The following is a 13237-nucleotide window of genomic DNA, read 5'->3' on the forward strand; positions in this document are numbered from 1 at the left end:
TTCCAACAAAGCTGATTAATATGTATATCAGTATATGAGCTATATATACATATATGCTTGGATTCCTATCGACTGGTTGGCCTCTTACATCTTAAGCTATTACCTTGCCTTTGAGCCTTGCATTTTGCAAGAGTTGCGCTCGAACTTGGCCCTTCCTTGCTTGAATACAGTCACTTTTTAAGCTTTCATTGCAACTCTTTCCTGACTTCCCACATACGATTGCAACTACGTACGCTTTTAATATAAAATTTTGCATTATTTAATAAATCTTTACCTAAACACTTCACTGCTTAGCAAATTCAAGAAAGCAAGCTAAATGAATGGGGTGACAAAAATGCATTTAATTAAGCGTATAGTGTTTTGCTTACGTCAAAAGTGTCAATACCAAACAAAAACAACAAAATAGCAAAGCTCAAAATGTCATAGCTATGGATGCATGGTTGCACTCCTGCCAGTAAGCCAGCCAGCAAGCGTTTAATTTCATTGCTTGCCACTGTGCTTTTGCTCCAAATCTAATTCTAATTGTGTAGTACACATACACATGTACGCGTATGTAAGCGCTGCTAGATCTCATAACGCAGAGCCGCACAAACAATGCTGAGACAGCTGCCGCACTACAAATCGATAATTAATATTCAATAATTTGAAATCTCGAATCTAAAATCTGCCGTTGCCAAAGAAAAGGCAGAGCGCACATTTCTAGTGCTAAGCACACATGCACGCGTATACATACATGCACGCAAACATGTGTATTGGTGTGTATGAGTACACTTAAGCGTTCAAACAATGCCACCACACACTCGGTAATAGTGACGTACTCATTTGCATTAAGTTGACTGATTTACTAAAGCGAGCATGCGGGTTTATTTTATAGGCATGCACACACCAATACATATGTACATGTGCACATATATGTATGTGTATGTGCGTGTGTGGCACATTTTTGTAATTATGTGCCTAGATGTCAGCCTGCAGCGGCAACACATCCGCTTGCCGTTCGATTCGTCGCTGGTGCAAATCTCTTTGACATGTGTTGCTGCTGTTGGCTACAGCGTGTTCCTAGCGTTGTTGTGGTTGTTGCTGTTGCACTTGCAGCAAACACTGCAGTCTATAATATTTTGCTGTCTTAGCACAATCGCCGCGCTGTTGTCAACCATTGCTTTGTTTAGGTTAAGTGTTGTAGCAGAACCTAATTCTTTTTTGGTTTGAATATGCTGGTGCAGTGTTGTTGTAATAATGATTTTTTATTAATCAATAATGTAATAAAGCCAACAACCAACTAAAATGCACACTGTGAACGATAGGAAGCAGATATAGGTGGCATACACATATACATATTTGATATTGCTAGGATTTTGTCACATCCTAAGCGTTTCCTAAAGAGTTTTATCGCTAGTTATCTCTAATGAAAATAAAGAAAGCAGCCGCTTTCTTTCCCATTGCGGTATGCCAATTTCGTGGGCAACTTTTCACATTTTTTCATACATTTATTTGGTTATTCCTTTCGTTCTGATAACCGATTTCAGCGCGTATCCACCCGGGTTAAAATACTTATCGGTTCACCTGTTTATGGTATTTCGAAAATTCCAAGTAGACTCGGCATTACTCCTATTGAGATACTACAAGGATGCTTAGTCTTTATCCTTGCATTAATTTCCTCATGATATGTTAAACAAAAAAAATTAAATCGAAATTTATTTTCTATGACCTAGAAAACTTTCCAGCACTCATAGTTTTTAAACGTCTTTGACTTATTTGTCTTTCGAAACGAATCGAAATTTATAAACAGCTGAGAGACAATGCTCTTAAAAATCTATATAAAGACTTTAACCTATTTTTTATCCATCATTGCCATTTGGTTATTTCTACTTCATTCCATTTTTGTTCAAAAATCTCTTCAAAAAGCTTTCAATTGAATTTAACCAAGAATTCTCCCAGAATCTGATTTTCAATGCATCAGTCGGAGCTTACCGCCTTTAATCTGAAGGTAGAGACCACTGTTTCAATTTGAATAGGTTGAAATTCAACTGTAGAGCAAAGGATTTTTATAAAAATTTAATTTTTTTTTTGCTTTAGTCTTTTCATTGGAGGTGTTTTTTTACGTGACGTGTCCGAAACACAGCGCACAACTGTGTGAAAGAATGTTACGTCTTCTCTCTTTAGCTCGCCTTCAAAGTGAATGGCGTGAAAGTATTTGCCATCTGGTTGAAATATACTCTTCGGGATCCTTATTCTTACTTTAAAGAGATCTCATTACTGAATATCAGTTATCCCAGGCTGATCAAAATACCTTCTCTAACCTCACATTCAGTAATACCGCTTTCCAGAAGCGATAGTTGCGGGAGTGCCCTTCTGATATATTCCTAATGTGCTTTATTTACGCTTAAGTATCGCAAAATTCTTGACACCAGAACCGTTTTCTCCTTTGATCTGCTTAATTGTAATTTTATAACTCGTTTTCGGAAAATTAATCATTATTTTTTTCAGTGACTTACTGTGGACGATTTACTTCCTTCTAACCTGCTTGTAATTTTAACTTGTCAATGTCAGCTACTTTCAAAATCGTCTTATATATCTAGTCTGCAACTATATTCGTGCGATTTTATACAAAATTTGAATGTTTATTTAAGGAAAACACGTACAATATTAATATTATTTAAAGTATAGCCCGTTTGACGCTATAACATTTTCAGGGGGGCATTCTGCTTTAACCGGAACAAATGGTACTCAGAAGAAAAACCATCATGGCCATAAATAGGTTGACGCAAAACTCTCCTGTTTTTGCTCTTCCAATGATTTTTAAACGTCGTGCAATATGAGGTTGAGCGTTGTCTTGATGGAAGATTACTGCCTCGTGTCTAGTCGCAAATTCCGAACATTTTTCGGCAATCGCTTACTTCAATGAGTTTCATGAGTTTCATGAGTTTCATGAGTTGTTGTCAGTAGTTGATTTCGCTGGTTGGTTATAAACTGCTTGATTGACTCACAACGATTCTGCGAGTTCTTCTTATGTTTGGCAATAATTTTATCGAGAAATGCTTCTACTAGTCCCTCACCTGCAAACTTTATTGGCCGACAGAGCGTTATTCGTTTTCCAAGCCAGAATCATTCGCCGTAAATATTCAATAATATGGAAATATTACTCTATAAAAGGTTTATGAACAGCACGGAATCTATAATAATAGAAAAAATGTTCGGCCATTTCTTTCGCTGTGTTTTTTACAGGATGATATTGCCAAGATCATTTGTGATATCAAGTCTTCTTTCACAATTGATCTTGATGGATTGCCACCTTTTCTTATAAAAAATTGTTCTGCCTTTGTTTATCCTTTCAAGCCTCTCTTCAATAAATCTCTGTCATCTGGTAACTTTATTTCAGATTGATATTCATTATCCCTATTCTTAGAGGTGGTAGAAAAGATGTAGTCTTCAATTACAGGCCTTTCTGCAGTGGATCAAGTCATATTTGCGCAATAGACATTGTTTTGTTATTGTCGATGGGGTGTCGTCCAATTCTTTCATTGCGTCATTGGCAGGGCCACAAGGAAAATTTTCTCAAATCTCGTTTCCAAGGGGACGTAGCATCTTACCTTCACCTTCCCAAATGTATAATCGAAATCAAAAATCTTGGGGTAATCTTTGACAATAGATTTTCTTTCATTAATCACATCAACTATATCACTTCTAAATCATTTTCTGTGCTTGATTTTGTCCGTCGAAATATAAATATTGCTTATCGTCAATTAATAGGATTGATCAGGCTCAAAATATTTTTTTTAAATTTGACCTCCGCTTTTTAAAGTTTGTTGGCCCCAGATCGTCTTCTGAATCTCGTTTATGGACGGTCCGTTTTCTGCCTTTCATTTGTTTTCAATGTAATTAATAGAGGTATGGACTGCCCTAATTTGTTAGGAAAAATTAATTTAAATATTCCTCATCGTTTCATCAAATCCATTGCCCCATTTTACTGTAAAAAAGAGAAAACTGAATTTGCAGGTTATGTCTGCCTCAAGCTTGCTGTGTGTGAGTTTAACCCGATTTTTGAGAAAGTTCTACTTGATTCCTTTCTCCATTAACACCCATAATTCTGCTTTTTAGCTATGACACTTAATAATACATGCATAAATTAATATTTATTTAGCAACTCAAAATTAGCGAGGAACTGTCTTCCACATCACATTCAGAATATAATAGTACACTAGTGTAATCCAGTTACACAATCCTTTGGCAAATCACGCGATTATGATTGCAGACCCAATGCATATACGAGGGCTGTCCGATAAATAACCGACCTAACCATGATGCACGCGACTTTTTCAAATTTTTTTTTTTATTTTTCTACATAGTCTCCTTGTAACTCCACACACTTCTCCCAGCGATGCTCCCATCTCTGCAACCCTTCCAAATAGTACTTGGCGTCTTTGTCTGCAAAATACGAGTTCACGAAAGAGATTGCCTCCTCATTTGACGAAAATCTCTGGCCGCCGAGCGCAGTTTTAAGTTGAGGAAACAAAAAAAAGTCGCTTGGTGCTAGATCCGGTGAATAAGGTGGATAGTCAAGCAGTTCGAACCGCAATTCGTGGATTTTCGCCATGGCGACTGTTGAGGTGTGAGATGGTGCGTTGTCTTGGTGGAACAAGACTTTCTTTTTTTGCAAATGTGGCCGATTTTTCGAAATTTCTTCCTTTAGCTTGTCCAATAATGATGCGTAGTATGCTCCTGTTATAGTTTTTCCTTTTTCAAGATAGTCGATAAAAATAATTCCATGGCTGTCCCAAAAAACACTCTCCATCACTTTCCCAGCCGAATACACAGCTTTAGATTTTTTTGGGGCTGGTTCCCCTTTTCAATCCACTGCTTAGATTGGATTTTTGTTTCGGGCGTATAACGATGAATCCAAGTTTCGTCTACAGTTATCAATCGGCGCCAAAACTCGGTCTTATTGCCTCTAAACTGAGCCAACAGAGCGCTGGAAATGTTCATGCGCGCACGTTTGTGGTCTAGCGTAAGCAAACGCGGCACCCAACGCGCGGATAGCTTTCTCATGCCCAAATCTTGGTTTAATATGTGACAAACAGTTTCTTTTGACATCTTCATAATCTCAGCTATTTCCCTAACTTTAATCCGGCGGTCGTCTAGTACCAATTGATGAACTTTAGCGATGTTATCGTTAGTGGTTACAGTTTTTGGACGCCCAGGACGTTCATCATCTTCCAAGCTCCTGTGACCACGTTTAAATTCAGCTGCCCAAAATTTTACGATGGTAAACGATGGTGCAGAGTCACCATACACAGAATCCAACTCATCTTTGATTTGTGAAGGCGTATTGCCTTTCAAAAATAAAAATTTAATTACAGCTCGATATTCAATTTTTTCCATTTTGGGGAAATCACCGAAATAGACTCACAAAAACGACTGTCAACAGATAATTGCGCAAGATAAATTTCTGAAATTTTGGCAAGTAGCTATTATAATATGCCCAATTTGAAGTAGAAACTTTTTTTCAGATGTGCCACTAGCTTCACGTTGAGGTCGGTTTATAATGGCGTAGTCACGAGGAAAGCTGTCAAAATATTTTCTTTAAGAACTGGTTTCATTAATTGAAGAATGCGATATTCCCATATTAAGAACTTCAATATATTTTCCGATTTATTTAATGAAATTAATTTCAACAATCAAAGAGCTGAACGCGCCTTCCCTCTTCATTAAAATAAATACATCAGAAGCAATAACTTAAGAGTTGAAAGTACAAAGTTACTTAGTTTAAATTGAAATTGTTAAGAAATCTTTGTTGCTGCACAATAATTGCGACTGATTGGTGAACTGGCGATTATCACAAGCGAAGAGGACATGCTGCGGGCAAGCTATCAAGCGTGCTTAAAGTATGACTACCAGCATAATTTCATAAATTCAAAGTAATTTTACAGTAACAATTAAACAGTTCAATCATTTGCGAAATGCCGCACATTGGCCAACAACGTTTAACCAGATTATGTCAAAGCCAATAAGGATGACTGTCCTTTGACCGATTGATTAGAACTTTTTGCTTCGCTGATAAGTGAAAAGTTTTAAGAAGAAATGTACAGTAGCATGTATAGCTAGTATCTATGTTTAGTATGGATTCCTGTTGTCAAAATATATGTATATCTATCATTGAGAGTGTGTCGCTCATATTCAATTTATTATTTGGCTACTATATACATACATACATATTTAAGGCAAACACTGGATGCTGAGTTTTATAATTTGAGCGGCATAAATTGCGTGTTCATCCTCATTAGCACATCAACAAATTTTCTAGGTTTCTAGACCCCAAAAATTTAAAATCTTAGGATACTAAAATAAATGTTCTAGAATTATTAAAACAACTAAATACAAGTATTTGAACTGGCATTGATATTTGTTAACGTTTGAATGAGAACCGTTTATGAACAGTATTAGTATGGGTCAATGATTCTCGAGATGTGTCTTGAAATTCAATGAAAATCAGTAAATTGTGTGATTTATTTTATTTAGACGATATTCACAACTCCTGAACTGTTATTGGCCATCTTTATATATAATCTTCTCAATTTTAGATCAAATGCAAATCGATTCGTCAAAATTTAGAACTCTAATAATCTATCATGTTAAGTATTTGTAATGTAGGCTTTGAGAACTCTACTTCCTTGAAAATCGTATTATTAGTGTAAGAGAATATCACAGCTTCCTAGGTTTTTGATCACTAAACATTTTGGTTGATGTTTTGTGCTCGAAAGGTGTTTGTGGCATATTTTATGCTCCTCATTTGCCTTGTAAACTAAATAGACTGTGACTTAATAGAAAATAAACTCCCAAGTTCGTATTGACTCAAAAGAAGTTTTAAGGGGTTACATGGGCTTGCGGGTTTCAAAAAATCTAATCGATTTTTTATTATCCTATTTAATTATAGTTTCGGAGATACAGCTTTGAGAACTTTTATGGTCGAGGCTAGCTGTGGTAAGTGCGCTGTCTTTAAATGCGTTTTTCTCGACACTGGTTTTTGAGCTACAATTCTTATGGATGTGGATGAAGACTTTTTTTTTGATTACATCTATTACTATAACTTATTTTTTTAAGTTCACTAAGATTTTATTATTATTTTTTTTTTAATGTCTGCCAAAAATGCAATTTTCAGTTTTTTTCCTTCGTCCAAGTTCTAAGTTAAGGTTTTACCTAAAGTGGGTATTTTTTTCACTTTGGTGATCCTGTAAGGAGTTATCCTGCCAACGCGGCCGAATCTTTTTCCAAGGGGTCACCGGAAATGGCGTCACAATGGCGGAATTGAAAATTTTTTTCCCAAAAATTTCAGAATTTCTTTGTTCATAGTGTATGTTTGTAACAGTAAAAAATTCTAATAAAATATTTATTTTTTTTATGACAAAAAATTTTTGAGAAAGCCTGTTTCTTACCCGAGCAAACCCATGTAACTCCTTAAATGAAAATGAAAGTAGGTATTGGAAGTAAGAATTTTTTTTCAACCGTGATGATAATATAATAATTTTTTATTGAGGGTACTATTTATAGAAAATCTTCAAAATATTTTCTCGGCTCTCCATTTTATTTTGCTGCTATGACTGCTGTTTGTTAGTGTATAATATATAAACCATAGATTTTCTCAAAAATAAAAAAAAAATTTAATATTGATCACTTTATATATTTGCAACGTTGGTGGTGGTGGTGGAAACCACTATTGGGTCGTCGTATATCCACTAAATGTGATTTTATGGTGAGAACTCATACAATCTATGAACTTCCTAGGGCAATAAACAGGTGGATTTCTGGGCGAGATTCGGTCACCTAAACTTCGCCTCAAGATAGTAAAGATGCAAATCATTCAGGATACCGATTAAGTCAGTATTTTCGTAGTGAGTTTGAATGAGTATTTTAGCCTTCAGGACCGCTTTATAGCGATTTTGAGCAATTAAAAAATTGTTGGTGTTTTTACTATCCACTTTTATACCCTGAACAGGGTATATTACTATAAGTTGGCCACAATGTCTGTCACACCCGGAAGGAATTATACCAGACCCTATAAAATTTATCTACGAATTGATCAGCGTCGCGAACTGAGTCGAGCATGTTCGTCTGCCTGTCTGTCTGCATATACGCGCACTTGTCTCTCAGTTTTTTATATATCGATCCGACATTTTCACCTCGTTCTTTTTTTAACAAAAAGCTGCTCATTTGCCCGAACCGCTGATATTGGAACACTATAGTATATGGCTGTCATACAAACTGAACGATCGGAAACAAGTGTTTGTTTCCATTTGACGAGATATCTTCACAAAATTTGGCAATTTCCTGACCTAAGGCAATAATATCCGAAGAAATTTTTCAGATCGGTTAACTATAGCATATAGCTGCCATACAAACTGAACAATCGGAGTCTAGAGATTTTAAAAAAATTGTCGTATTTGTGAAGGGTATTACAGTTTCGGTGCAACTGAAGTTGACGTTTTTTCTATTTTATCAATTACATAGATTCATATTTCAAAACACAAATTGCATAATATATTTTTATTAATTTGTGCAAATTTCAGAGCGATATATCTTAAACTGAGAGACTAGTTCGCGTATGTACAGGGAGACGGATGAACTGAAAAAATGTTGCATTTCACCCAAACTTTTGGTGGTTTTTGCTTGCCGAAATTCGGAATTTGATCTAGTAGTTTTGGAGCTGAGAGGGAAATATATGGGAACCTATATCGTCACCTAAAATGCAAAACAACGTATCTTCAAACAAATCGAAATTGAGTTACTGCTGTATATATACCAATATGTAACCATTTTATTACCAAAACACAATATTTTTTCAATAAGAGTGGATTTTGTTTTATCGGCTTTCCTTCGTAAGCTTATGAAAAGTGATGTTACGTTATTTGCATTTTAGGTGACGATGTACAAGTCTAGCGAAGAAAATTAATTGATCGGATTATTTGTCACTGAGTAATCAATGGCGCACTTTGTAAAATGTAACTCTAAAACTATGTGAGGTATCGATTTTAAATGTCAATATATAATAATAATATTATTATTATTTTTATTGTTATCGAAATATGGAAAAAACATATTTTTTAGCGATTTTGGGCAATCAAAAAATAAACATTTTAATTAATTTAAATTAATAAATATTATTTTTTTTTTAATTAAAATTCAAATTATTGTAAATTAATTAATACTTCTTTTTTCAATAATAATTTTTTAAGTTTTACACTTAAGAAATAAGTTTTAAAAATTTTTTAATGTGACATTTTTAAATATTTGGTGTATTGAAACTTGAAAAAGGAATTTCGAGTTTTTTTCTTTTAATTTTTAGACAAAAAAAATCAAGTTTTATGGATATATCAAATTTTTTGATGGCGGTGGTGCCTGAAAGGTCTCTTCAGAACGGCTCAAACTCAAAATACGGCAATTCTTTTTTTTACCGTTAAGCCAATAATGTGCCGTATTGTTGAAGAATATTAGTAATTTTGTCGCACAGAACACGAATTTTAAATTACTTAAAATTTTCTTTGTAAACGTTGCTGAACACAAATTCATATTTCACACAAGCTTTTGACAACTAAACCTCAAAAAATAAAAAGTCTAATATTTTTTGTTTGCATTATTTCACTGATTTTCATAGTTTAGTCTATAGTCTATTATACAACTGGGTAGTTGTAAATTTCCACTTAACTTTTGGGTAGAAAATAAAATTCTAGAATTTTTTCACAACTAAATTCGAGTTCAAATTTGAATTGTCACGCTCGCACCTTTTTATAGCGGAACACTTGCATTTATCGACGGCAATATTTAATTTTATAAATTGCATATTAAGCGTCTAATGACTCACTCAGGAAGCCACCATTAAACGCTATAAATTGCAGTAGTAAATTCGAGCGTGGATTAACGCTGCTAACATTCAAGGCGAAAAAGACTAAAAATTCAATCAACTGAGTTACAAGTCCAATTTATTGCATGGCAACTCATTTCCATACGAACAAATAATCATTATTATTATTAACATTACGAGCGGGAACTCACCACCAAATCAAAAGCAATGGCCGTCTTAATATGAACATTTTTTCACACACTTTCGGCAAGCCTCTTAAGTCGAATCACTTAAATTGGATTTCCACTATTGACTGGCTTTGATTTGAGTAGTTGATGCCGATGATTTTGAAAATTCGAAGCAGCAGCAGCAAAAAACAAGTGGATGCAATAAGCGTATCGGCGCATAAAATCCGCTGCTGCAAACCAACGCACACACGCCGTTCACCAGCCAGCCTCGCACAGTGCACTGACCGTCAAATCTAAGCGCACTTAATGCCTTAAAAGTCCAGCAACGCGCTTACGACTATTTGGCCGTTTGCCGGAAATTTCGCGCGCCAAACCGAGAAGTGCCGTAATGCCGATGCGCCAAAGCGAATTTGTGTTTCGTTCGACTGCGACGTCTGCGAGCGACTTATTTCCACGCAAATGGCCGCAATGCAACTGACTGAGCGACCGCCTGCTTGGCTATGCTGTGGCCACAATGGCAGTGGGTGCTAGGCGCATAAAAATTGACGGCTGACAACAACAATTACATGCATAGTGTTGGCATAGAAAATAAATTGCGCGCAATGCCGAAGCGAGCTGCTTCGCCGTTGACGAAGTGCCGGCAGCGTGCAACGACTGAGCCGCAGAGCGTTGTGTTGCGAACGGAAGCGTAGTCGGTGTGTTGAGATTGGACGCTATGCTGACTTGCTTGCGTTGCGAACGTATTTTGGCGCCTAAAAGCAGACAACACTTCGGAGTTCCTACGGTTTCCGACGGCTCTCTTGTCTTTGCATTGCTGCTACCTTCAAGTTAAGCTTACTTGTGCTTGTTCAATAGTTTTTTTTTCTATTTGTTGCTACTTCTACGCTTGTTCTTTTTCTTCATCTCGAAGTCGTTGTTTGTTTTATTTGCGTAGTCGGCGATTTCTGGGTGACATGCGCACTCGGCAGTCACGTGTAGTTGGCACTAACACTTATGCAAAATTTCTTATATTTGCTTATAAATGTGCATGTGTGTGTGTGTGTGTGTGTGATGCATGTAAATGTGCGTTCACTTTTGTTTGGCTTGACATCTGGCACTCGGAGGCATATTGTTGCATGTGAGTGTGTGTGTGTGCCACACTATTTGTGTATGTATTTGCGCTGCATTCGGATTGTAAATAGATGCCGGGCAAATTTCATTCATGATTGAATCGCCACAAACACACACATATTTACATATTATCTACTCCACACACATCTATACCTACATATGTTTGCACACACACACACAAATGCAAGTCGATTTCATGCAGTGAGGCTACTAAGCGCCAGACAATAAGTTGATTGAATAATTTAATACACATACATACGCAAAAATATTTGTACACGTATTTGCATACATACATACATCCAACTGCAGCCATACAAGCAGTGCTGCCTGTGTGCCCGCTGTAACGGTGTCAGCTGCTGTTCTTACCAACCAGTTAACAAGCACTTGCACATTGTTGCTACCTTTGTTGACATTGTTGTTGTTGTTTGTATAATAGTTTGTTTTGTTTGAGTTTCTTGTTCTTCCATTGGTGGTTAACTTCGCGTCTTCGTCGCCTTCTTCGTGTGTGCGCTTAGCTTTTGTTGCTTTTAAGTAGCATTTGCTTTCAGCTATTGTTGGTTACCATGTTTTGTTGTTGTTGTTGTTGTCGTCGTATTCACTAAATATTGCGCTTAGTATTTGCATAGAAAATTACTCATTTGTTGTTTGTTGTGAGCACATATATGTACTTGTTAGGACACACACACACACACATGCATACATTCACGTGTATTGGGTATGCATTTGAACAAGTGACGCTCTGTCCGCAGCACTGACCACTTTCCCTATAAATATTTACACGCTGGTAATTAGCAAATTTGCGCAGCTACTGCATTAGTCCTCGCTTGTTAGCAATTTGGAAATACCTGCAAATCGATTGCTTTGTTTGAGTATTGCAGTCGGTGTGAAAATGTCCACTTTGATTCCACTTAAATTTTACAGGATTTACTTGAATTTCAATAAAAATCTTATATGAATATTAAAATGTTAACAGAAGTCATAGCAAAAGAAAAATTTTAAATTTCGTTGAGATTAAGGAATTTTCTCAAATTTCCAAAAATGTTCCATAATTTGCTTTGCCTTTGGTTTTAATGAGAGACCAGGGTAGATAATTTTTAAAAACAAAAAAGAATCATAGTAGAATGGAGTTCATTGGTAAGCGAAAAGCGAGGTTTAGTTAGGTTAGAGGGCTAATCTAGAGAGTTCGAACGCGGACTGCTATAAGTGGTCCATTGTGAAGTCATAGAAAAAAAGAAATCCGGTGTTAGATTGATCTTGGGTCAAAATGTTTTTGCGACAGCGAATGTACCGAAAGTGGCCCAGCGTTGGCCAAGCTTCCGCGAAGCCCAGCTATCTTGTAGTAGAATACAAGAGGATACGTTTCTTTCCAGGATACTTTTATTTACCATTTACAATTTCCTGCGATTCCACTGTGGCCTGGAACCCATACTAGTCTTACCACAAAGATCCTTGAAGCTATTGATAGCGAGGTTGTAGCCTTGATAGATGGCAACGTTAATCCGGATTAACAGCGCACTTAATCAGATCCAAATTTGTAGGTGACAGAAGACAGCTATGCGAGTTTGAAACTTTCGTAAACAGCTGATTGTCATTTCTATAATATGTTCAATGATAGATAGAAGACAAACATTGCGGTTGTTTGCCAACCAATTTTTACAAAACCATTTTTTATTACAAAAACATATCAACACGTTATTCTTAAGCTCATAACATAAAGCTTCTTATTTTATTATTGAAAAGCTGAAAACCGTTGTCAGTGTTCATATTTCATTCACAATAAATTAAAATCGGCAATTTTTAACAATGTTGCCAACGAAAATTCAGCTAACACTCTAAAATTTGAGGATTAAATGGGAGTTAAAAAGGGAGTTATCTTCACTAACTCCTGAATTAACAGTGCGTTCAGGGTTGTTAAAGGAGTACCAAATTGCATTGACAGACTGCAGCATTAACCAGGATTAACGAGATAAACCCTTCTCAACATTTACAAATTTAGCCACATCCGCCACTTCCTTTTCTCGCACTAAGATCACTCGAAATTTATTTTTCCTTGAATGTCTGTTATTTTATCTTTCTGTTCTGATGGGTTCTAGCCTACAAAGTATAA

General features: G+C 36.1%; 1 protein-coding gene across 1 annotated transcript in view; it reads right to left on the reverse strand.

Moving 5' to 3' along the window:
• Window positions 1-10669, reverse strand: part of LOC105231278 (gamma-aminobutyric acid receptor subunit alpha-6) — a 41203-nt gene extending 30534 nt beyond the window's left edge. Inside the window, exon 1 of the mRNA XM_011212483.4 lies at window positions 10045-10669. Within this exon, the coding sequence (XP_011210785.3) occupies window positions 10045-10082 (38 nt within the window). The 5' untranslated portion in view covers window positions 10083-10669. The remainder of the gene's footprint in view (window positions 1-10044) is intronic.
• Between the last annotated feature and the right edge of the window lie 2568 nt (window positions 10670-13237).

Source organism: Bactrocera dorsalis, chromosome 4 (assembly GCF_023373825.1).
Source record: "Bactrocera dorsalis isolate Fly_Bdor chromosome 4, ASM2337382v1, whole genome shotgun sequence".
NCBI classification, from domain to species: domain Eukaryota; kingdom Metazoa; phylum Arthropoda; class Insecta; order Diptera; family Tephritidae; genus Bactrocera; species Bactrocera dorsalis.